General features: G+C 31.7%; 1 protein-coding gene across 1 annotated transcript; it reads right to left on the minus strand.

Annotated features, from left to right (window-relative positions):
* Positions 1 to 26113, minus strand: LOC143058137 (ADAM 17-like protease). Its single transcript, XM_076231599.1, has 22 exons — positions 25971 to 26113; positions 24751 to 24880; positions 21813 to 21943; positions 20698 to 20786; positions 20109 to 20206; positions 19711 to 19811; positions 18466 to 18599; positions 17416 to 17511; positions 15511 to 15597; positions 13228 to 13366; positions 11891 to 12001; positions 9953 to 10122; positions 8367 to 8436; positions 7660 to 7783; positions 6297 to 6404; positions 5980 to 6042; positions 4282 to 4355; positions 3360 to 3481; positions 3067 to 3145; positions 2453 to 2541; positions 1836 to 1880; positions 1 to 471 (listed from the first exon to the last, which is right to left on the minus strand). Exons 1-22 carry the CDS (start codon positions 26023 to 26025, stop codon positions 310 to 312), a joined length of 2277 nt encoding a protein of 758 aa, XP_076087714.1. The 5' UTR covers positions 26026 to 26113; the 3' UTR covers positions 1 to 309.
* Positions 26114 to 27771: the final 1658 nt, after the last annotated feature.

A 27771-nucleotide genomic window follows, 5' to 3' on the forward strand; every position in this document is an offset into this window, starting at 1 on the left:
TTTTTTTTTTTTTAAACATTTGGAACCAAAAAGAGATATGGAAATCAGATCCCTCTTATCAGACTGTTATAAATCCATACAGATAAAAGAACTAAAATGATTCATATTTAAATAAAACTGCTGCTTTGTCAGGGCCAATAAAAATCTTGTTAGTACATTATGTTGATTGCTGATAATTTTCAAAATATTTTTTTTCTTCAAAAATGTAAGAAAAACAACAAAAAAACATTCGAAACTGAAGACAAATACATTATAAATTAACTTTTGGTCCCTTTTCTCCTACAATATATGTGTTCTGTAAATTTTCCTTTAGACTTTTGATTCTCTTTCTGTGTCCAGGTAATCAAAACTTTGAATTGTGGGTAATGGACGGATGCCATGTTGACGTATAATGCTACCGGCAGGTTTGAGTTTAAAGTTCCCAGCATGCCGTATTTTGTTTTTATCTTCGTCTAATATGAACACATTATTCTGAAAATAAAAAATAAATTTACTATTTAATTAACAAATAATTACATAGTTGTTTTTGGGTTGTTATTTTTCTTATTTTTCATATGGCTGTTTCAGAATTACCCTTCCTTTTTATATCAACACCATTTATTATGTTGATTTATCCTTACCAGAAAAGGTCAACTTTGACATAACCATTTAGCATTATTTGTCATCTCCCCTGACATGTAATTGAAGCTGAGTTCACAGGTAATTCGAATTCGATTCGCATTAACTAATTCGAATTAATTTAATTCACATTATAAACGTTTAACATCCAAACGTCAATTATAATTTGAATTGCAATTGGCGTCAAATTCGCTTTACTCTCCTAACGACGTTAACTTTTAATTCGTATTAACAAAAATGTATTTCTAATGCAAATTAGGGCTATTCCAGAAAAAAATGTATGGGGGGGGGGTGGGGGGGGTTGGAAGGCACATTATATTAATAATACATGGGTGGTTGGTATCAGAGCAACTTTTCACACTATAATGCACTATAGGTCTCAATTACAATTGTCTGGGTGGCGGGTGCTGACAAAAAGTGCCTTCCAACCCCCCCTCCATACATTTTTCTCTGGAATAGCCCTTAGCCAATTCAAATCAATTTGAATTGAAAAAGAAGAGTGTGTGAATGTGATTAGTGAATTTGATTCGCATTCAATTCAAATTCAATTCGAATTAAATGTACCTGTGAACGAGGCATAAATTACCAACTGGTTTTGCCAGTCTGCATAAAAGCCTATAGAAAATTATTTTACTCACTTATGGGGATTCTTAAAAATTCTTAAGAACTTCTGGATAATTTTAAATCTTTGACTTTTTCTGCAATTAGTTCTAACAAAACTTTGATTTTTTAACCCTGTATACCACTATTTCCCATGTAAAATTGTATTTTTTTTAAAACACTTTGAACAAAAAAATTATTTTATATTTCTTCCTGTGTGGCAAGCAATGAAAGTGGTTGTTAAATTTGGTAAATGTTTTTGTGCTTCTTTGTTGAATGTTTTTTGAGATTTTGACACAGTGAGGACTGCTGTACCCATGTTTTGACAATTTTACCTATTGTGTGTGTTTTGTTCACGCTTTGTTGTAAATGTGATAGAATTTGATGCAACTTTCATACAAGTGAGAGTAGCAATATAGAACCAGGTTTAATCCACCATTTTCCACATTTGAAAATGCCAAGTCAGGAATATGACAGTTGTTTTTCATTCATTTGATGTGTTTAATCCTTTAATTTTGCCATTTGATAAGGGACTTTCCATTTTGAATTTTCCTCTGTGTTCAGAATTTTTGTGATTTTACATTTTTCTGAATTTACAGAAAATAAATCTTACATACCATCCTACTTCTCATTCTTTTTAATTTTCTGTCATTTTTTCTATCCTGCAAATAAATCAAAAGTTATAAAAAAAGTTCATTTTGTACTGAAAACCTCAACATCAAGGATAGTCAAAAGTAACTAGGATGTAAAGGGAGATAAGAAAAATGTCAAGGAAAATAAACCATAAACAAGGGAGATAATTTAGAATAAGTCAGACTATTTTTTTTCTCTTTTGAATTATTACACATTTTGAACTACTTTCTTGGATAGTTATGTCATTGGCAATCACAACACCTCTTCTCATTGTTCTACTGACTAGTAACAATGATTACAAAAACTCTCAGTGGTTTTCCAAGGCTTTCATAAATTTACTTCACATGCTTAATGAACTCTTTTGAAAATTTTGTTTCATTTTTTATTCATATTTTAAAAGTGAACAATAAAAATGGACAGTGAAATAAACAGCTGATCTTTCAACAGAAAAACTGATTTTAATCAATTAAGATTAGTAGTGGAAAAAATTGCATTACTTAAAACGATCAGGACATTACTTACAAGACCAGGACATTACTTAAGAAACGAGGACATTACTTACAAACCAAGACATAACTTAAAAAAACAGAGCAAAACTTACGAAATAACTGAATGTACAACTGGCGGGAATCCATAGAACTAAAGAGAATATGATGATAGTTCCTACAATGTTACTCTTCATAAACGCCACTGTAAAATATAAAATTATAAAATATTAGGGATCTGAAAAGGAGACTGTTCCTTAATTCATTTAATGGATGATAAAAGAACAGGTACAAGATCACATGTTATATTTAAGAAATAATTCTTTCATGTCATGTTTTATTTTCATGGGTAGATATTATATTTGTCAATATTTTTACGAATACAAAACCTACTCATGAGAATAGAATGTGACATGAAAGAATTATTTCAATTCTAATACCAAAATTCAATTTTTGTAATTCAAAACAGAACTATAATAAATGTTCAAAAGGCAGCCATTTTGATTTGATGAAGCCAAAATGTTATAGAAAACTGTAAAAAAAAAATGGACGCTCAGACTGAAAAACATAATGCCCCTAGGTGGTGCATAAAAATAAAACAGTATTTCCTGAATTAAATTATAATAAAGGAAACATTATAGATACATCTACTCCATTATTATATCTTACATATGAATAAAAGTCCTATCCAATTTTTTTAATTTAATTTGGACTAACTGGTAATACTTACCAAATTCATCAGCTGTAATATTTTCTATAATACTGAATAATCGCTGAACCATGTCTGACACTTGCTTCTTACAATGACCCTGGAAGAAATGTCAAGGTTAATTTCAGGATCAATCATTTACCACTATCAGCCTTTGGTTTAAATTCCTCTGTTTAATATAATGATAAAATATAAAATTGTAACATTGTCCTTTTTTCAATACAACTCCTTAAAATTACATTCAAAACTTTTTTTTAAATCCAATGTTTTTAAATATTGAAATATCGTCTTAAAAATCTCTTAGAAATACATACACTTTCACAGTAACCATGGTAACAAGGTCTGCCGTCTGTTAATTCTACAATTCTCTCATCTACTTGACAAGTTGAGTTGGTAGTATTGTATTTACAACATTTAAAACATGCATAACCAGTTTCTACAAAGAAAGCAATCAAAAGATTTACATTTTAATTTAGCCTCTGTTCTTAAAACAAACTTAACAAGTGTTTTCTACAATTCCCAAAAAGTTGTTCCCAAAGAAAAGTATTCACTGGTTTCCAATACATAAAACTACTGTAAACAAACTTATTTCGCGGATACTTTATTTCACGTTTGACCCTTTCTTGTCCACATTTGGTCTATTTAATTTCCAATTTTTATAAATCACTTGGTGTAAAGATCCAAGTTTACATATGTGCTACGATTTATTTTCGAATTATTTTTCTACTTGCAAAATCCCGAAAATAAATTGCTCGCCAAAATAAGTTGGTTTACAGTATTGATGGCTGCACCTGATCAAATAGTAAGAAAAGTGTGACTTGGATGGAGAGTTGTCTCATTATCACAACTTCTTATATCTATATACATTGAAAAGTTTTGAAAGTGTTGTGTGCAAAAGTTCTTCGAATTTTCATTTTTTGATTTATTTACATTCTGAAGAACTTTAAAAATAAAATTCTTATCACATAATATATGCCATGTAACTTCTAAATTCAACTAAATTATATATACCATAGAAGCTAATTTAATTACTGTAATTTCAGTAATAGCTGCATACAAACACTGCTATCAAAATATATGAGTTCTTATTTTTGTAAAATATGTCCTGTTCAAATTTTCTAAATAATAAACAAAAATGGCAAAAATTTCTAAATTTATAGTAGTTCCTCAATTTCCTTTTATTGAGAAGCATTTATGAATCAATTTATTTTTCTTATTATATATAAATATTATTACCTGGATCACATATACAAGGTACTTTGCCTTTAATTTCACAGAAGTTCAGACAAACACCATCTTTACATATACCTCTGAAAAAAAACACCACATATTGTATAAGCTTAGCTTGTTGAGCCCATACTGACTGTGCAAGAGCTGTATAGCCAGTCAAGGTCGTTAAAAACTTCCATTTGTTGTTAAGCGCATTGCCATTACATAAATTCCTTGATTCCGAAATTGCTCAGGTAAATCTAAGTTATCTCTTAGCTGAAAAAAAATATTATGACTAACGAGTAATAATGATTTTACTTATGATCTGCTTCAGATAGAACATGACCTGCAGATGAATATCAATACATCTGTTACCTATTTCAAGTTGAAAAAAATTCTATGCAAAGTCTGCAACTTTTTGAAAATTTAGTTGATATAAAAACACTACAAAACAGACAAACAGTCATCTTATATTCAATGTTCCAAAATTAATAAAAAACAAGAATGTGTCCAAAGTACACGGATGCCCCACTCGCACTATCCTTTTCCATGTTCCAAGGACCGTGAAATTGGGTAATTATCTAATTTGGCATTAAAATAAGAAAGATCATATCATAAGCAACAAGTGTACTAAGTTTCAAGTTGATTGGACTTCAGCTTCATCAAAAACTACCTTGACCAAAAAATTTAACCTGAAACTCCCACTTTCATTTTCTATGTTCAGTGGACCATGAAATTGGGGTCAAAAGTCTAATTTGGCTTAAAAATTAGAAAGATGATCTCATAAGCAACAAGTGTACTAAGTTTCAAGTTGATTGGACTTCAGCTTCATCAAAAACTACCTTGACCAAAAACTTTAACCTGGACGGACGGACGGACGAACGGAACCACAGACGGACGGACGAACGGAGACACAGACCAGAAAACATAATGCCCCTCTACTATCGTAGGTGGGGCATAAAAAACAAAAATATAGTGTACATCTGTGATCAATTTCTGTCTGACGCAGCTCAAATTTTGATATTTCAGTTTTGATATTGTGAACTTTCTATTTCTATTTGGCAATATTCTGTCAGCACCTGCTACATGTGGAGTTGTATCTACCTATTCATACCTGAGATCACCCTCTTACTAGTGAAATTCGTCTTTAGTTTTCTATGTTACGATTATTATACTATTGATTGTTTTTCATGTTTTGCCATGGCATTTGTCAGTTCATTTTCTACTTATGAGCTTAAGGTGGTACCCAACACTTCAACTAAAATTAATTTGGCTTGTTAAATTTTCTTAAAATTTTGACAAAGTATTTATTTGACCCTTTGACAAAAATATTAAAATTTTAAAAAATTTGAACTAATCATTTGATCAGATATTACACTGGTTATATAGCCGTTTGACTAACACTAATTTTGATCGTTGAGAAGCTTTACATCCCCTTAACAACATGATGTAATTAAAACGTTTAGCTGATTTTACAGAGTTATCTCCCTGTAGTGTTAGGTACCACCTTAATTATCCCTATTGTATCTTATGCTTCTCTAGTCTCTAAACAAAGGTGCAAAAAACCAGCAGAATTATTCAAGCCCTCTAATTTTTTAATAGTCACTTAAATTCTGAATCCCACGTTTAAACATTAAACCAAGGTAACACCATAATAATCAATGTACACCACTGTCATGGTATCATGGTAGCCATCTTATTTATTAGGTTGTCATGGTTACTTACCCATCTATACATGGTCGGCCATTGTTTTTAATCCTAGGTTCAGGACAATTGAGACTAGATCCACTGATGAAAGGTTAAGGATAATAACAGGGAAAACATGCAAAACAAAATCCCTATTAAACCATGATTTAAAACTCAATTTTTTATATGGTCACCTCTTTGTCATGTTTCAAACATGAAAAATTCAATTTATTACTTCCATTAAATTTTAAATCATCATGTCACTTACACCATTGAAGAAAAGAGAAAAGTAAAATGTTCTTTTTATCACAATATACTCATCCAATTGTTTGCCATAGATTTTGATAAAAGGATACTTGCACACAGCGTCCCCTTTACAGTCTAGAGTATTTTCAACACCACAAGAAGTATTTTTATCTGCTATTTTACATGTAGAACGCACACAGCATTCATAATTCCATCCACTGAAAAATGAAAAAATTCTGTTAAAACACCTTATACAGTCATTTTCACATCTTGTGTATATTGAAATTTAAAATCCTTGTTCAAAACATAGATCTGAAGCAAAAAGACTTTCTGTCTTCAAGAGGTTGAAAGTTGTCTGAATATTGATTTAAAAAAATAGTTACAACTAGTCAGCATTCAACAAAATGACTTTTTCAGAATCGGGACAAAGATATTTTCAACCTCAATTTCTTTAAGTTTTGTACATACATGTACAATGAAGAAGTGCTTTACATCTAAAAATACCTCAGGTTGAAATTTGCTATCTTTTATACTGTTACCATAGCAAAGATTTACCTATATATTGCACTGGTTTGAGTTTACAATCTTTTATACTGTTACCATAGCAATGAACTACAGTCAAACTTGAGTAAACCGGACCCTGAATAAACCAGTTTCCTATTTATTCCGGCCAAAAAGTCCCATTTTTTTCCCTTCAAAGTCTTTGTTTAAATACCCTTTGTAAACCAGACCCTATGTATTCCAAATTCCAGTCTTATGGCGCAGTCCCAGTCGATCGTGATGAATTTTCATTTGATAATATTCTGGCTTTTTAATCGGCCATACCAACATTGGAAATTAACGATCATGATAGTAAAGCGAAACTCTCATCACACAATCCAAACTACGTGAGTATTATGATGCAAATGAAAACAATGAAAAACAAAGTGAAAGTGAAATTAACAAGTCGGAGACTGATGCTACCAAGGTCTATTTGACATACAAGAATATGTAAAACACGGTTAAAATATTATTTTTTATAATTCGAGGAACAACCAGTTTCTTAAATTGCTATAGCCAATGAACATGAAGATTCAAAACAAAGATCATATGAACTTATTACCATTTTCATAAGTGGGGGCCTGCTCCTGTCACGCTTCAGTGATTCTCTATCTAATCAACCAAATTTTTTTTCTCAAAAGGAGGGGCAAGGGCCCCTGTGCCCCCCCCCTTTATTCGCATCTGATTATGTTATTGCGTTTTGTATTTTAATTTATCAGTTTATAATTAACAATCTTACAGAACTTTTACATGCAATATATCGGACGTCACAAGTCATCTACTTTTGGTCAAAACGGAAACCTGAATAAACCAGCTCACTGTCTAAACCAGCCCTTTTTCAAAGTCTAGTAGCCGGCCGGTTTATACAGGTTTTACTGTACCTACACATTGCACCTGGTTTCAGTTTACATAGTTACCATAGGAATGACTTACCTACATATTGCACCTGGTTTGAGTTTACAATCTCTATCACAACAATTATCACCATAGTAACCAGCATCACATTCTTCATCCTCCTCAAGTTTACCATTCCCACAAAATGTCACATCAGAACTTTCTAAAAATCATTTGTAAAAGAAAACAATTATATTTACACTTTTATGTATTTTCATGCCATTTAACATGCAAAAATGTATATCTTGTTATGCCCCATGGTTGTCTAAAAGAGAACTTATTATTTTATTATTCATTATCATTCATGGAATACTGCTATTTTATAGTGTGTCTTTTTTATGTGGTGATGTTACACTATTGTTTCAAATAAGGAGAAGGTTGGTACCTATTCTAACGTTTAAACCCGCTGCATTTGTTTGCACCTGTTCTAAGTCAGGAATCTGATGTTCAGAATTGTAGTTTGTTGATGAGGTTCATAAGTGTTTTCTTGTTTCTCCTTTTTTTATATAGATTAGACCATTGGTTTTCCTGTTTGAATGGTTTTACACTAGTAATTTTTGGGGCCCTTTATAGCTTGCTGTTCGGTGTGAGACAAGGCCCTGTGTTGAAGACCGTACTTTGACCTTTATTTGTTTATTTTAACAAATTTTGACTAGGACGAGAGAGTTGTCTTATTGGTACTCATACCACATCTACTTATATCTATTGAACATATTTGAAGCAACTAAGAATAAATGATTACTCACCCGTAAAACATCTTGGTCCTTTTGATTCTAAAACTTTAAATATATACTGTTTACTGCATTGACTGAAAAACTGTAAAAAAAAAAGTTCTTAAACATTTATCACATGATAGAATTTAAAACTCAATGTTAATACCAGTTCAGTTTTTTAATCTGATGGGGAATAGGAGGCACTCAAATTATCTTTTTTAAATTTATAAATTATTGTAATTTTGTAATTTTAGACTAAAATGCAATTTTAATTTTTACAATATTGAGAAAAATTCTGTTTAATTCATATAGAGCAATTTTCAAATTGTGAGTTTAAATTATTAAACATAACCATGTCACATTTATCACTATAATATAAACATCGCAATAATTTCTGAATTTACAGTAAATAGGTCCGAGACCTCAATTATTTCGTAGTGCATTTCTTTTAGAACATAAAATGGAAATTAAAAATATACCACCTGCGCTTTCTCAATGAAATTTTTACAGTGTGTTGTACTACTTTTGGGACAAATTATATCAAAATCATAGAAAACTTCATCGGCTCTAACTCAAAATATGGACAATTTTATATTTAGGGCGTCTTGAAATCTTTTGACAGCTTCCGAAGTGCTAAATTTTAACCTTTTTCAGTTGGACCAAATCACTACTTTCCTTTAAAATTCTGGACCCAAATTTTTTTACAGTGTAATTTCACCCCCCTACTTAAAATTTGAGGCATTAAACATGGAGAAATAAATTTGGAAGGGGAATAAAACAAATTGGCAAGTAACCCACTGTCAACACTAGGGACTATATTCATGGACAACGAAAATCAAGGGACGAGAATTGTGGTCTCGGACCAATATGGGTCATTGCATTTTTATTAAAAATTTTCAAGAATTATAAATATAATTGTATTAATATTGATACAATTATATAAATATGTTCCCTATTGGAATTTTGAAAACAAGGAATTATAATTAAATAAAAATTGTTATTGTATGGGTGGTTAGGGTCTTTAAAGGTACATCCAATGCATTAATTATCCTTAGAATCATGATTCATTTTACAAATACAGAAATATTTTTTCAAAACATAGCCATATAAGGAGAGATAACTCACTTGATTCAATTTTAGAAAGTAAATTTTCCATATTTTGTTTTTCAGCAAGAAAAAAGGTACAGGAACCATGTTTTTTTCTGTTCTGAAGCACATTATAAAAGATATCTTAAATTCTATTGTTTAGTTTTCTTTCTAATCGCAAAAAAAGTGTATTCCCATGTTTTATGTATTCTTAAAACTCTGCAATGTTTCTGCTCAACCTTTTTTAAATTATGTTTTTAAAAATAGCATTTGAGCTGCAATGGATAAAAATACACTTTATGCAAATGATACTTCTGATTATTTATTTCGGGTTAAAAAATGCAAAAAAGAATCTCTATGCAAAGTCTGAAAATGTTTGAAAATTATTTTGATATACAAACCTTTCAAAACAGACCAAAATTTATCCTTTTTGTAATTGGTTGCTCCAAACACAATCAAAATCATAAGGTCGATTTCTATCGAGCAGCTCATATTTAATTTACCCCTGCCCCATCAACCTTAAACGTCCTTACCTTATTATTTTGGTCATACCCAGTAACTGCATAAGGATACATGAGGTAATGCCCTCCTCTCTCAGAGGGTGGGGCACAGTCTGATGTGTCGGGGTCATGTTCACTTCCCCAGTTATGACCTGGAAATAAACAAACATCCCCATAAAGTACCAAACAAAAGCTATGTCTCTCTTTTGATAAACATGACATGAATGTTTCATTCTAAACCTGTAATTTTGATTGGCTGACAACAATAGTGAGGCACTCCAATAAATGTATCATAATTTATTTCCATATAAAATATAACAGCTATGACAACACATGCTATCTGTGACAATGTTAAAATAATGCAAAGAAATAGAAAATTTTAATGTATGTAGCATGAATATATAACTGAAAGCCTCTTTTAATAATTTTATAGGGTTATAAAAGCGTGATCATGCATATATTTTGAGAATGAAAGGTGTCCACACTTCATACAAAATGTGATTCTGAGCCTTTGGTCAACCCTTTTACAATAAAAAAAAAAAAAAAAATCTTAAATAAACTATTTTGTACAGACTTCACTTAGAATGCCAGAATCCCCTATAGAACTAATTTTTTAAGATAAAAACATGTACCTTACTGTAGAATTAAATATTGAGAAGACAGAACTAAGTTGAAAAACTTGTGTCTAATCCATTTGTTTTGAGCAATAGAATATGTTTAAACTAAACTATTTAAATAGAAAATGCAGGTGAGTTGTAGTTTAACTTATCATAAATCGCATAAATTACTTGTCTTTTTTAAGAAAGATTCAATCTTTACACATAAAGGTACACTTACCTAATTCTGTCATTTTCAGCAATATGAAATTAAAATAAAGGGATGGATTAGAAATAAATAAATAATAAAATTCATCAAGTTTAATCAAATAAAATAAAGAAGATCAAATTACAAATATTGCAATAAAAATGTTGAGAATAACAGATTTTTTTTATTGAATATTTATTTTGTCATTTTTTTGTTTTTTTTGTTGTTTTTTTTTTTGGGGGGGGGGGAGGGCTTCATACCCCATCCCCCACATGTAAATTCTTATCAAAATATTTATAGGTATCCATTTCAACTAAGACAAATGAGTCAAGTGAACAAACCTGTCCTAAGTCAGGAATCTGATGTTCAGAGGTTGTCGTCTGTGTATGTGGTTCATAAGTGTTTCTCGTTTTTTATATAGATTAGACCTTTGATTTTCCTGTTTGAATGGTTTGACAGTAGTAATTTTTGGGGCCCTTTATAGCTTGCTGTTCAGTGTAAGCCAAGGCTCCGTGTTGACGGCCGTACCTTGACCTATAATGGTTTACTTTTATAAATTGTTACTTAGATGAAGAGTTGTCTTATTGGCACTCATACCACATCTTCCTATATCTATCTAAAACACCTTCTGGTGGCACAAGCTGGCAGAGTAATCAGGGCGGATTCTGAAGTATGCTTAGGTTTTCTTCAAACCTTGTAAATCCAACAGTAACTTAGGGTAAATGATAACAGAAGATATTAAAGTTCAACAGATATAAAGATATCCACATCAGCATCCATTATATATTTTCATTTTAAATATAAATGATAAATTCTCAAATTGAATTAAAATAAACCCTTGAGGAAAAATAAACATGAATTATTGGTTAGATTGATGTAAATTCAGAAATTATTGCGAGGGTTTTTCTTATTGCAAAAAATGCGACAGAGTTGTAAACGCAATAATTTAACTCGCATTTTAAAATATTTTATATGAATTTAACAGGATTTTGATGAAAATTGTAAAAATTAAAAGCGTATTTAAGTCTCAAATGACAAAACCACAATAATAAATGCACGCAATAATTTCTGAATTTACAGTAATACAAATAAATGGTAGATTAGATCACCAGATTTAGGGAAAACAAAAACTTTTTATGTAATATATCCTTGTATATAAATACCCACCATGTGAAGTAACTAATGCTGCTTCTAGTGATAGAATGCGATGACCTTTACTATTCTTACTGGTACTAAGACCAGTATTCAACATCGAGTTATGTCCTTGGTGGAAAAAATCTGAAAAATAACAAATATGATAAATCAGGGGTCCAGTAAGGGATGGAAATAAGTTTGACATTTGTGTTATGATTAAAAAAGCTATCATTTTATTTATTTAACTTGCAGTAGAAAACAATATTAGGTCAATGTCAGAAAAATAAAAACATTTTTGAATCAGGCTGAGAAACTGGGCAAGGGTGAGGTTCTACCGAGCCCTTCCCTAGTTTTGCTCTGAGTACAAAAATTTTATAATTTTATGACATTGACCTTATATTGTTTTATACTGCAAGTTAAATAAATAAAATGATAGCTTTTTTATTCGTAACACAAATGTCAAACTTATTTCCATCCCTTAATGGACCCCTGATTGTGGAAAAAGTGTTCCATGATGAAATTGACATTGTACAAAATATAGCTGTGTTACTATATATATAAATAAATGTTTAAGGCTTACTCCACATTTCTGTTGAATTATGTTATTAATAAAGATGTGGTATGGTTTACCAATTTGCAGTTTCAGATTCTAATGCATTCTGGGTAATATTTCCAAAACATACACCAAAAAATTGTGATTGGTTTAAACTGTTCTAGACAATGGAAATAAAACCAATGATGTAACGTTCTTTTCATTTTTGTGTACGAACAATGAGATTACCCATAGTACTTTAGATTCTGAAAAGGCGATTTTGTCATATATATTGTCGACACCTAAAGCTTTAGAATTGTGCTAGTTCATATCGCACATTATTATTTTTATTTAAAGCATATATTTGAACTCTCTGATGTAATAAGTCATATAACCTATGTCGTGTTTAACAAATTTTTAGAATTGTGCAAGCGTCTTACCTGATGTTCGGTTTGACTTTTTTATTGTATAAATTTCAAGATTGTAACAGCTTAATCTAAGTAGACTGATAATTGATTCATTCAACATTACAATCATTTATACCGATGAAGGATATCTGTTATCCGAAATATTTATAAATTACATTTATAGTTCTTTTTTATATTATTGGTGTTGTTATGTACACCTTTTAGGCATTTATATATAGACCATATATATATATATATATATAGACCATGGTCATGGATTCTTTTTTAAGATTTACAGATCAGGTTAATCAGCGTACATGATGGCAGAGAAAACTTGTTAACTTGTATTTTATATGGTTCCTGGTGGAGAGTTGTCTCAATGGCAATCATACCACGGCACCTTATTTGTATTTTTAATACTTCATACCTACCCCAAGAACACAAGCCACCTGGATCCTTTTCTTTGTGTGATGAAATGTAAGCGAGTCCTAAAACTCCCCGTTCAAATTTATGAAATGTAAATAAATGAGCCAAGCAGAATCCACGGAACTGCTCGTCACGACTAAATGCCTGAAATAAGATTTATTGATTAAATATAAGATACAAAAATAATGTAATAAACGTATGTGCTTGCTTTAGTAAAAGTCTTCAATATAAAACAAGAGTGCACACACTGAAATGTCTCGCCTTCTTTACTAATCATTGATATTATGTTGATACTCCTAAATATAAAGATTTTTTACGACTGTCACATAAACTTAACATGAAACATGAAAATGAGGTCAAGGTCAGTTGAACCATATGCCAGGCAGACATGTTCAGCTAACAATGCTTCCATACAACAAATATAGTTGACCTATTGCTTATAGTTTAAGAAAATAGACCAAAACACAAAAACTTAACACTGAGCAATGACCCGTGAAAACCATCTCAAGGTCAAATAAAACCTGCATGATTGACATATAGATCATAAAATATTTCCATACACCAACTATAGTTGACCTATGCCATAAAGTATTAGATAAAAAGACCAAAACTCAAAAACTTAACTTTGACCACTGAACCATGAAAATGAGGTCAAGGTCAGAGTGACATCTACCCACTAGACATGTACACCTTACAATCATTCCATGCAACAAATATAGTAAACCTATTGCATAAAGTATTAGAAAAACAGACCAAAACACAAAAACTTAACTATAACCACTGAACCATGAAAATGAGGTCAAGGTCAGATGACATCTGCCCGCTAGACATGTTCACCTTACAATCATTCCATACAACAAATATAGTAAACCTATTGCATAAAGTATGAGAAAAACAGACCAAAACACAAAAACTTAACTATAACCACTGAACCATAAAAATGAGGTCAAGGTCAGATGACACCTGCCAGTTGGACATGTACACCTTGCAGTCCTTCCATACACTGAATATACTAGACCTATTGCTTATAGTATCTGAAATATGGACTTGACCACCAAAACTTAACCTTGTTCACTGATCCATGAAATGAGGTCGAGGTCAAGTGAAAACTGTCTGACGGGCATGAGAACCTTGCAAGGTACGCACATACTAAATATAGTTATCCTATTACTTACAGTAAGAGAGAATTTAACATTACAAAAAATCTGAACTTTTTTTTCAAGTGGTCACTAAACCATGAAAATGAGGTCAAGGACAATGGACATATGACTGACGGAAACTTCGTAACATGAGGCATCTATATACAAAATATGAAGCATCCAGGTTTTCTACCTTCTAAAATATATAGCTTTTAAGAAGTGAACTAACACCGCCGCCGCCGGATCACTATCCCTATGTCAAGCTTTCTGCAACAAAAGTTGCAGGCTCGACAATCATATGGTCTCATTTCAGACAAAGAGGGAAAAAGCATAAAAAAATTCAAGTAATTAGTATGATATGATTTGGTGCTTATTTGGCCCCGTAAATTTGTCAAATATTTAAAAATTATTGTTGGTCATCTCAACAAGATTGATTTTTTCGCTTGGTATGGTGAAAGTAAGAAAAGCAATTGAGTTGAGATGACCAATGATAATCTGTTTATTTGCTATTTTACCTATGACGACGTTGTTAATTTTATAGACAACAGGCACTTTCATCCTTAGTTTCTAGCGATAATTTTTCATATCACTCGACTGCTGAGGAAGGAAATGAAAAAAACCTAACGGTATGACATAATGAAAATGACAATATCATGGTTTTTTTTATTGAATAATTAAATGTTGGTGTTTTAACACCCCTTTCATGTTTATGACACAAATAGATTGTGAGGTCATAGTGACAATTTCCCAAATCTAGTCAAAAAGAGAACACAATTTAACTTTTGCTTGCTGTCATCTTTATTAAATTCTAAAGCATCAAATTCCACAATCTCATTTGTCACAACTCTAATGTTACAGATTATTTTTTTTGCTCAGTATATTTGTTCATGCGGTCATCATTTCGTTGTGTTTCTATAGTTAGAAAATGAAAACCTTCCATAACATAAAAATAAACCCAAATCAAAAATAAATTTTGCTTCTGTTGGTACAAAGTAGATTAAAATCCAAACACAATATTTTTTGTAGTAAGACATCAGAGAGTGAAATTTTTGAATATATTTTACATGTATGTGAAATTATCACTTAAAATTTCCTGGCTAAATCAAAGTATTCCACTTCAGCTAATGTAATAAGCATGTCTGTACTTGCCTGTAATAATGTGTTTGCAGTCCAATTTTTCATTGGACCATAATTATAATGACCTTTTTCAGCGGAATAGTTCTGGTGAATCTGAAGCTGAAAAATAAAAATGGTCAAAATTACATATTCAATATCCTCAATCATGTGACCCCATGTTGACATTTTCATTGGACCATAATTATAATGACCTTTTTTCATTGGACCATAATTATAATGACCTTTTTCAGCGGAATAGTTCTGATGAATCTGAAGCTGAAAAATAAAAATAGTCAAAATTACCTCTAAACAAGAATGTGTCCATAGTACACGGATGCCCCACTCGCACTATCATTTTCTATGTTCAGTGGACCGTGAAATTGGGGTCAAAATAATTTGGAATTATAATTAGAAAGATCATATCATAGGGAACATGTGTACTAAGTTTCAAGTTGATTAGACTTCAACTTCTTCAAAAACTACCTTGACCAAAAACTTTAACCTGAAGCGAACGGACGCACAGACGGACAAACGGACGCACAGACGGACGAACGAACGCACGGACGAACTGAGGCACAGACCAGAAAACATAATGCCCCTCTACTATCATAGGTGGGGGCATAAAAATTTCATATTCAATATCTTCAATCATGTGACCCAACTACAACTTACAAATTATATACATTTCTTTTGTGAGTCGAATTTCCTGGATTGATGAAAAATTGCATTTTTTGTGGATATTTGATCATGTGGTTTTTCCAAAGTCACAACATGAAAGTCTGCATACATTATCATCGAAAATTTGATATTCGTTGTCAATCAGAATTCATGGTTCCTGGTTAACAACGAAATCCATGATAATTGGTATCCAACGCATAAAAAAATCCACAGTTTAACAAATTATTTTAATGAGGAAATGAAACAATTTAATTGTACTTTGTTAGGGCTGTTCACACACTTCAGAATATAACAAATGTATTTAGACTTTTTTTATTCAAAAATACCAAATAATTTCATTATCAGTCTTATGTCTAGCAGTTTTAATTAAGCGATAGAATAAGCTACAATATATTTAAGAACAAATACAGGTTTATTTTGTTTGAAATATTTGTTAGTTTATATAAAATATTAGGAGAAATGGCAAAACTGTCAATTTATTAACCAGAGTGCCGGTGCACTCAACTCCAATCTTAATTGACTAGGATTGTCAGTAATTTTCCCAGGGTACTCAGGCTTTCTACACACATAAAAACTGGCCCCAAGTAAGAGCCCAAAAGTGGCGTTAAACACCAAGAAATATAGATTCCACAACTGCAACAAGTATACTACGATATTTCTCCACTGGAGACAGTTAAATATTAATATTTAAAGCGCGAGGCTTGCCAAGCTTTTTAAATAATTAAAATTCAACTGATGAGAGTGGAGAAATATCGTAATACACAAGTTACAGTGGTGGAATCTGTTTCTCTAAAGACTTTTATTCTTCCTTTTCAAAGATTTGAGGAAAGTTGTGTACTTTTGATGTGACGTCATCAGGCATGGTTGCCTTTTTTCATGACATCACAATAAGAAAATTCAGAAGAAAACAAGAAATTTAACATCACAATTAAATTTATACCAATCATTTGCCGAGAACAGATTTTTCACTAGTGAGGAGAAAAAATTTTCTCACACAGGTTAGGAAATGTGAAAATAGCACAAAAAATAGAGAACAATCAATCACTTTACAATAATGGTATGTTAAGTATGATGTCCATTTTCACTCAACTAGTACACATTTTGGTTTAGGGGCCAGCTGAAGCACCCTTCAAGGTGCTGGATTTTCTTGCTGCATTGAAGACCCATTGGTGGCCTTGGGTTATTTTCAGCTCTTTGGTCGGGTTGTGGTCTCTTTGACATATTCCCCATTTCCATACTCAATATAATGTGTGTTCTTACCTCAGCAATTTCAAATCCCAGACCAATAAGATCTGAACTATCATCTGGCCATTTTGTTCTTCTAAATATTTCATTTACTTTGTTCAATGTGCCTATCTGAAAAAAAATAAAAATAAAATAATGATGACAGTTTTTCAAATATTCCATCATTCATTAATCAGGTCTATAATATTCAACCATGAACACATTCAAGTGATAACTGTGAAACTCAGATCAGGAGATTGGGAAATTTTGGTCAGGAGATTAGGACACAGATCATGAGGTTTTTCATCCAAGAAATATTTGATAGACAGGATTTTTTCTCATCAAGAGGAGGACAGGAGTAGACCCCTGAAAAGGGTATTATTGTACTCCTTTCCTGAGGTTCACATACATAGGCTGTACTGACTACTGATTCAATGTCTTTTGAATAAATTACACGGTACAAATATCGTTACTTTTCAATTTTATACCATGCCAAGGGTATAATCAAAGTCAAATCAAAGATGTCTCATATTGCCACCTTGATCATAAGGCAAAAGATTGATTAAAGGTCTCTCATATTGCCACCATGATCATAAGGCAAAAGATTGATTAAAGGTCTCTCATTTTGCCACCTTGATCATAAGGCAAAAGATCAAATTAAAGGTCTCTCATTTTGCCACCTTGATCATAAGGCAAAAGATCAAATTAAAGGTCTCTCGTTTTGCCACAATGATGATGAAGCAAAAAAGTCTTCTTAATTTAAGTTGTGATGCAAAAACAATTCTGGGAAAAACTGAAATTAAAACAATTTTATGTTTTTGATATAATAGGTCAGTCTCAATATTAAACCTCTAGAGGCTGTTCAAGAATTAATTGTTTGAGGGGAAAAGGAGACACTTCTTTTAAAATTTGATTGGTGGTAGTTGTATTATAAAGATAACTCATACAATTTTAAGTATAAACCAATTAAAATTTAATGCATTAAATGTCCTCCCATCCAACCATACAATTATTTCTGAAACAGCCCTAAACTTTATGGTTTAAATATACTTGTATCTGTACTCTACAATGCTATGTTATACTTACAATATAATTTGCTGTGGTATGAGCTCTTCCGTCACCAACATTTTTATGGAATTCGTAGTCTGCAACTAAAAACAGCTTGCAAACTCTCTTTGTTCCAAATGATTTTATGTTTTCTCTTTTAACTCTACTTTGACCTACAAAAAGAAAAGTACCATCACGATAAATACAATTAAAATCTTATATATTTGATACTGAGGATTCAATATTATTTGTGGATTACCAATTTGTTTAGATTACATGTCATAGAGATTAGGTGAATCAATTTATAAGATCAGTAAATTATCAATTCCCTAAATATATGCTTGTGTGCATGTGGTTGTGTGCACGTGCTAACTTTTGCAAAACCATGAAATCAAATGTCAACAAAATAAAAACCCTTCCTATGAAAATAAATGAACCCACAGTAGCACAAAAAAATGCATAAACCATCCTGTTTTCAACAGTTGTTATGTTCCAGGAATATTACAGTTGTTTTCTACTCAATTGATAATATGTTAGAGCTTTTGGTTTTGCCATTTGATAAATGACTTTCCGTTTTCAAATTTTCCTTGGAGTTCAGTATTTTTGTTATTTTACTTTTTACAATGTAACTTTGTTTTGAACCAGACCCATAGAGTAAATTCTTTATACAAAGTCTATTAATGATACCATCTGGTAGTTTGAATCAATTTGCTTTGCATTCAGTGTTATAAATTTGACATTATTTTTACAGAGCTCTTCAATACAACATATGGAGATAACTGTATTGTATTTTCACCCCAAACCGATGCCACTGGTGGAGTACGATAGATCTTCTTACAATTCTGGAGCAACCGAGATCCCCTTAGTTTATTGTGATATTTGTGTTGCTCAGTCTTTAGTTTTCTATGTTGTGTTGTGTATACTGTTGATGTTCTTTTTCTTTATTTTTTACCGTGTGATTGCATCGCAATTATTTTTTGGCTTGAAAGTCCCTTTGATATCTTTTCCCTCTCTTTTCCATGCAGCTATCAAGTTTTAAGAATGCAAATAACTGTTTTCTGGCTCCTTTTAATTTCTATCTATAAAATCAATCACAAACAGTATTTTTTGCTCATATAATCTTCAACAGACCTTTCAGAGGTGGATCCATCCATTTTAAAAGGGGGTTCCTGAACCAGGATAAAGGCGGGGGGTTTCCAACTACATGTCCCCATTCAAATGCATTGATCGTCCAAAAAATAGGGGGTTCCAGCTACCTTTTTTATTTTTTTTACTAAAACTCACCTGTTTGTGTCTGAGTATTAAGTGCTGCCATCTGGAGGAAATATTCACTAGCTCTGTTATGACTTTTATCATATTTATCATCTTGTGCACAAAACCTCACCCTATGAAAATATCAAATAAATGTTACTGTCAACAATATTCTTTCTCGAAAATAACAATACTGAGTGGAATACAAAATAAAACCTTTCAACAATCACTTTAATAAATAAAAATTACCTACATCAAAATATCATATGTGCTGTTTGCAAATCACTAAAAGAAATTTTCCTCTTTATTTTACTGTATCCTCAATCTCCACTTTTTATCCCCTCTATCCCACAAGGCCACATGCTTCCTTTTTTATCCCAATATCACAAATCACAAAAGCATGAAATTCCCTGTCTTTAACCGTGACTTACTTTTCTCCTCCAAGATGAAGTTCCTCTAATTTGACATCAGATTTTCTATATGCTATTAAACTGTGATTTGTTGATTCTCCTAGGACTCTCCATGATGGCTGTAAATTATACAATTTTTTTATCAAGAAAATTGCACTTCATTTCTTCTTTTCTATTTGTGATACAAATTCATAACTAGTAAGATTTGCTCCTTAGAAAGTTAACCTAAGCAAAATAACGCCGAAAGTGTAGCAAATTGAATCTGTTTCAGGCATGTTTACTTTATGACTCCCATCAATTACCCTATGGTAAGGGTTAATTCTGGTCGACATGTTTCACCAACAAGTGTGGCATCGTCAGGACAAGTAGCAAGTAAGAAATTGCACAAATAAGAAATAAATTCAACTGTATTCTTCAGGGTTTCGTAAAAAAAAATTTGTATTTTCAAGTGCGTGACTTTTTGACTAGGTCTGATATTGTTTTATTCAAATTTTTTTTTGGCTTGGTAACTCTCATCTTTAAAACTTAATTGATCATGTATATAAAGACACCATACATTATAATCTATGAGTGTTTCTATAATCTGATTAGCCAATAAATTCTACTATACCTCTATGATATAGATGTCATCTGCTGTTGTGATATACGTTGAGAGTAGGTTGTCTTCCCAATGAGCCTCTACATGGGCATCATCATCACCTATCAAAACAATGAAATTATCAATTTATCAATTTTAAAAACCAAAACATTGAAAGTGACTTCACAAAATTGACTGATCTGTCATGAGAAATACAGAAATATATATAAACAATTTTTTTTATGAGATGTATTATCAGTTGTAATAGACAACTTTCGAGTTCGATGCATTTCCATCAAAAACTTCAGTTTTAGTGAACATCATTTGTGTGTTTAGCGGTGGCATCACTTCTGTTCCAATGTTGAGCGAGTGGTTGGAAAACTATGATGCTATATTGCATGAATAATTTCGACAAATTGAATTCTCATAATTGACAATCAGCACTGCTGTCATAAGGGAATTGTGATTAAGTACCTACAGAACAACTCTTATTTCTAGTTTATCCTGCACAATGACGATCACTAAGACCCTTGATGAACGTTAATAGAACAGGGATACAGGCTATCCCCTCTATCTGGTAAATGACGTCATAAAGGCATGCATAATTGACAAGTTTTTTCCGGTGAAGGACAAACTCAAAAGTGGTCTATTGGCTTTGTTCTAATTTTCAGTAACTGACAGCATTATTAGATTTGAATTTTGTGTCTATTGTCTTTTAGTAATTTCTTTTCTTTTAAAAAAAAATCCATGAACCAATTTCTTGTAGTTCAACTTCAGCAATTCAAGTAAAAAAATAGATTTATGTTTTTAAATTTGAAGTATCATTTGACTTTTAAAACTGGGCAATATACTAAAGGATAGCATGGATACTGTGGATTCATTTATTTTCATAGGTACCAATTTTCATGGTTTGAGAAAATCTTTCATATTCATGAATATTAAATTTCGTAGTTTTGACAAAGTCTGCATACATTTTTCAAGAAAATTTGTAATTCATTTAAAATTCAAATTCATGGTTTCCCTGAACCCAATAAATCCATGAAAATTTGTATCCAACGAATATTCATAAATCCACAGTAATATGAAAATGAAAAAAGATTAAAAAAATATTATTGAAGACCCCCACCCCCCTATTTCACTAATCTTACCTGCAATTGTTCCAGTAAAAAAATCTTGTAAATTTAACTGGTTTTCAACTTTGCCCCCACTTGGCGTTATTAGCGTCACTTTTGTTTTTCTAGTCACTACGGATGATTGCTTTAACATTAAATGAAAATCCCTGAAAAAAAGACACAAAATTCTAAAGAATGAAAACACAATTGAAATAAGCAAAAGCAGGTGTGTTTTTAGACAGTTAAAATAATCATACATGAAAAAACACCAAAATGACAACAAGCTTTCAATATATATATGTGTGTTCATGAGTATGGTGTAGTAGTCCTTGATTGGTTATATTGGTGTGTATTTTTTACAGCGGATTGCATTGAGTGTGTAGGCAAAGGTAATATCTTTGGTTAGCTTGCATGTTAGCTGAACCATGAAGTAAATATTAGGTAAGGTAAACTACCCTCCTTTAAGCATGTTAAGAGTAGACATGTCAGACAGATGACCAATTTAATCAATAAGAACTTGATAAAGACGAGATCAATAGATTTTTTCTCCTATCCTAACAAAGCTCCAATCAATTCAGTTGATCGAGTTTATTATCATAAAGAAGAAGCAGGGTTCTCAGAAAGGATTTTAAAAGGAGTCCAGGGACTTGGTGTTTTTTTACATGACTAGTCCAACAATGAGAAAAATTTTGATGCTATAAAATTCATTATGTTTTTCATTTATTATTTTGAAAATAATATTTATATCATGAAGATTATTAAACAATAGAGAATATAACAGAAAATCTTTCAACAATGTCAACATTCCAAGGTACATGTATAGCATGTACAGTGAAACCTGTCTAAACCGAACCTCTTCGGGACTTAAGGTTTTGTTCGGTTTTGGCTGATGTTCGGTTTTATAAGCTTCACAACGCATACAATTTGATATGACGGTGCTTAATAACATGTTTGGTTTATACAGGTTTTTGGTTTATGCAGGATTCAGTTTAGACAGGTTTCACTGTACAATCATTGTGCAAGGTAACTATGCCAACCTTAAAAATATCTTTGTTTCCCCTCCCCGACTGAGGGTTTCAGGGTATGGGTAGGTAGGTAGGCATATTATTTTATTTTATTCCTTGATATGATTTTCTATATTGAATTCGTACAAAATAGTAGATAGATTTTATAGCATGATTCAGACCATTTTCACTCAAATATTTTATCCTTTATACAGAAGAGGTTAATAAAGACCAAGCAAATCAAGATGCACTCTGACAGTGGGTTGAAAGATGCTTTATTTTTTTTTATTAGAGATACCAATTCAGGGAATTATTTGCTGCAGATTAAATTTATATTGGATTGTATCGTACTTTTATCTAACATCAAGGCATCTTTTCTTTTACAGATTTATATATCATTGAATATTTTCTAAATCATGTTTTACCAGTCCATGTTTACTATAAATTCTCAATATTAAAAGTTTATATGTAATAATATGCCTAGTATTCTAAAATATATTATTTTATTGAACATGTTGAGATAAGAACACAATACATGACTAGACATATTCTCAAGTGACTAGAATCCAACAGGATCCTTCCTTGAACTTCAAAGGATATTAAAACCATATTTCAAAACAGGGTGGAACTCTAATGCTGTAGTCAAGGGCTCATTGTTATCAATTGTGAATGGTTCATCGCTATTCTCCGATGTTAATAGTTTGGCAGAAAAGTTGCCATTCGTAAGGGCATAATCAATTGGATCATCAACCTCTGTGTCTCCTATTGCTTCGTCCATGATCTCACTTATTGTTAATTTTGGGCTTATCTTCAAAATTTTCTTAGAAATGATATTCTTGACAAAATTATTGTCGTTGATAATCCTTGCAGATACAATGTACACAAATAGTGTGACCAGCCATGTTTACATTTTTCTTGTTTACGTATCATTTAGGCGCTTCAATACAAAAATGTCCAGTATTCAAACGCACGTGGACTACATCAGCGGAAAGGTATCACCAAAAACCAAAATGAAAAAAAATAAAAAAAATAATGAACACGAACGGTCAATAAAATTTTTCGGGTCGCGGCAATTTTACCGGGTCGGTAGTGGGAGGGGAAACAAACAATATTTTATTTTTGGCCCTACAAAAAAGTTCGTAAATTAGAACATTGATCGATTTTGTGGTAATGCATTTACATGCGGGAAAAAATTGCATCTTGAAAATAATGATAGTGTCACAGAAAATATTATAGCGTCACGGTAAAAAATTATAGCATCTCAGTACCGTGACGTTTAAACAGTCTGGGGAGATCACTGCAATGTAGCATACTCTTTCATGTCTTTGAAAAATGTTTGAATACTTGATAATGAATAATGTGTAGGCGGAATGTTTAGCTTTTGTAGTTAATGTTAATAAACCTTGTTTTGTTGTTTAAATGTGCTTTTTCAGAATATTTCATATTTTACTGAATAAAATAAAGACAAATATCACATGTATCATACAATCATAACAAATATTTCATTTCTGAATTAGCACTAAATCACCAATGATCACAAGCACAATTTTAAATAACCATAATAATTACTATATAAGGGCGCTATATAATATATATAATTAACACGATTTTAAAGATTTTTTTTTTGATTTTTTTTATTAAAGTGTCTGTTATATCAGTTGTATATACATGTATGATAGACATAGGCCGATTTAGGGGGGGGCCCGGGCCCCCCCTTTTTGGGAAAAAATTTGGTTACTTATATAGGGAATCATTGAAGCGTGACTGAAGTGGGCCCCCTCTTAGATCAGTCAGTGGGCCCCCACTTATGAAAATTTCACGATCCGCCACTGATAGATAGACAAATGATAGATACTTTAATTTATTCTCTAAAAACTAAATAAAAGTTTAAAGAGAAAAATACAATATGAATACAGATATAATAGTATGATGTTAGCATGGTAAAATGTCCTGATCATGAACAAACTTACCTTCCAAATGATGAAAACCAGAACTCATGTAAACGTGATGCTGGATTTGGATCTGGACTCCTTCTGACTCTTGATCGAATATCTGATGACTTCAAAGTCTCAAAGTATTTTAGCTTAAAAGTTTCATCTCCTAAAAGATAGTTATATACATTTGTGTATGTGATAGTCATACATGTCATACATTTTTTAATAGTCATAGAAGTGTGGAGTTTTCATGAGGTACCAATTACCATCTTTTTAAGGTACATCGTGCATTACTTTGTAGTCCACATTCATTGTAAGTTTTGTAATGAAATAGCTTGATTTGTTTATCATTGTTTATTAACCAGTCCAATCTTAGAAAATTAACATATGTGGTATGGGCTTTGCTCATTGTTGAAGGCCGTACAGTGACCTATAGTTATTAATTTTTGTGTCATTTTGGTCTCTTGTGGACAGTTGTCTCATTGGTAATCATACCACATCTTCTTTTTTATATAATCTGTTTGTTTTCAAACTTATATATATCATGAATATAGACCATGGTGTTGTCAAGTTTATTTTATGACTTAAGAGTTGGGATTTCCCTTCAGTATCTTTCGCCTCTTTTCCAGGTGTGGAACCTCCTTGAAAGTTTCCAGACTGTTTACATTGTAGGTTGTATAATCAATGTAATCGTCAAAATATTGCATTATTGGATTGTGTGGTTGGCCAAATAGACCTTTTAACTATTTAGAAATCTGAGACACTTGAACCGAGAATCTGCGTCATTTGAACTATTGATGTCCCCATGCAACAATCACTTTTTCATTGCGGCATCAGATATTTTCTATTATGATATCCAAATTTTACGGGAACCTTTGAGCATGTTGTGAGTCCAGTAATGGTGGACAAATAGCAATTAGGCGCATCAAAAATTTGCTACGAACCCAGTATCTAACAAAGAATTAGTCATTTAGATGAACTAAGCCATAGCATATCAGCAACTTCAAACAAGAACTTTGTACCAGAACCTCTAAAAACTGTGAAAACTGATCATGCTGATTGTTTAAATGTTTTCTTTGGGTTTTTTAAGACAGAGAGGTTGGACTTAAGAAGCATCGTTTAAAGTGACTCACAACTTAAAGTCTTTTGACCTGTAAATTATGAGTATACCATGAGGAATGCTAAAAAAAGGGGGTGTTTTCGGTTTCATAAGAAACCTAAGTGTGTGATGATAAAAGTGATCAGACTAAAATTACCTGTAGACAGAGTTATAAAGATAAAAGCTATCCATAAAAATATCAATATTCTCATGTTTCACAGCCTGTCATAATTATTTTCTTCTATCAAACTCTTGTTTATTTGCGGAAATTGAACGGAAATTCGCGCTTAGATAAAGGGAGGTAATTATTAAAATATAAACCAAACAACTCCGGATGGATCAGAGTTTCCGTATTTTCTAACCGTATTGTATTGTTTTTGAAGCAATTATATTTTCTAAGAATAATTCTTTTAAAGTTTTGCAGAATCTTTTCTTGGCTACACTCTTTATAACATCAAGCTCTCATCCGTCAAACAGTAGTTGCTTTAAGCATCCGAACACATTTAAATCCAAAAATACACATATTTTTTTTCGTTTATACTGGGACTATACTAACGTTAGTATTATAGTCCCAGGTTTATACACTAACAGAGAATTGTATCATGTGTCTCTGGTGTAGTAACGATCAGTAACGGTTATAATTTGACCTTAACTTACGGGATGATATGATATATTAGTTAATGAGTCTACATATAATGAGAAAAAGAGAAAATATCAACAAAGAACAGAAAAGGAGACCTAGCTCTACTGTAGCAGTGGGTGTAACAGCACGACAAAAGAACAAATAGTAAACACTAGTTGCAAATGGCTTATCCCAGTAGATTACTAAGAAGCACAACAATAACCATCATAATAAAACAGAACTTGAACACAAATGGTCGATTTAACAGTACTTGAAAGGCCAAGGATAGAGCGAATATTTTAAAAGAGTGTATGCTAAAAAATGTTTTCATATTTTCAAATCAAATTGGGGCGTTAAATTACACCTCAGAATTACACCCTCTTTGCACCACCACCCACATGATACTGATACTGCTATTATGGTCGTTACATTAAGTAGGTAAGACTTGTACTTGTTCTTATATTCACGGGTCCTAGTAGTTCCATACACAAACTATTGTTATAATTATCACAATTGGTGCTTTAGTAAGTCCTACTTTTATTCAGTATTAGTCCTAGTAGTTCCAGACACAAACTATACTGAGTTACAATTGGAAAATTTAAAGATACAAGCTTAGGTATGTGTCTGTCCCAATTAAGTCAGGAGCCTGTAATTCAGTGGTTGTCGTTTGTTTATGTGTTACACATTTGTTTTTCGTTCATTTTTTGTACTTAAATAAGGCCGTTAGTTTTCTTGTTTGAATTGTTTTACATTGTCATTTCGGGGCCTTTTATAAATCAAATCAAATCCAATATTTTATTGTCGTATAAACTTTACAGTTTGTGACCAACATATATCAACACAATAAACATCTATATATATATATATATATATATATACATACATATCAAACATACACTATAAAAACAGCATCAGAATTCATAACAAAAACAAGCTGTTAAGAGTCCCCTGCCCTTAGTTCTAATGACTTTTCAAGAAGGATTATTACTTTTTTGTTTGCAAAGGCGTTGATGGATTTAGTGAATAATATTTTTTTCTTCTTTAGTTAAACTATTAAAGTTATTGTTTTCAGTACCTATGTGTTGAAAAAGGCATTTCTTAGAGTTTTATTATAATCACAATAGAGAAGAAAACAAATTCTCTCCACTAGTATTTTACATTTATGACAAAGTGGTTCCTCTCTTGGGATTTTAAAATATCTTTCCTTTTCAATTTGTAGCTGACAATGCGGTATGGGCTGTGGTCATTGTTGAAGGCAGTACGGTGATCTATAGTTGTTAATTTCTATGTCATTTTGGTCTCTGGTAGAGAGTTGTCTCATTTGCAATCATACCAC

This window comes from Mytilus galloprovincialis, chromosome 14 (assembly GCF_965363235.1).
Source record: "Mytilus galloprovincialis chromosome 14, xbMytGall1.hap1.1, whole genome shotgun sequence".
NCBI lineage: Eukaryota > Metazoa > Mollusca > Bivalvia > Mytilida > Mytilidae > Mytilus > Mytilus galloprovincialis.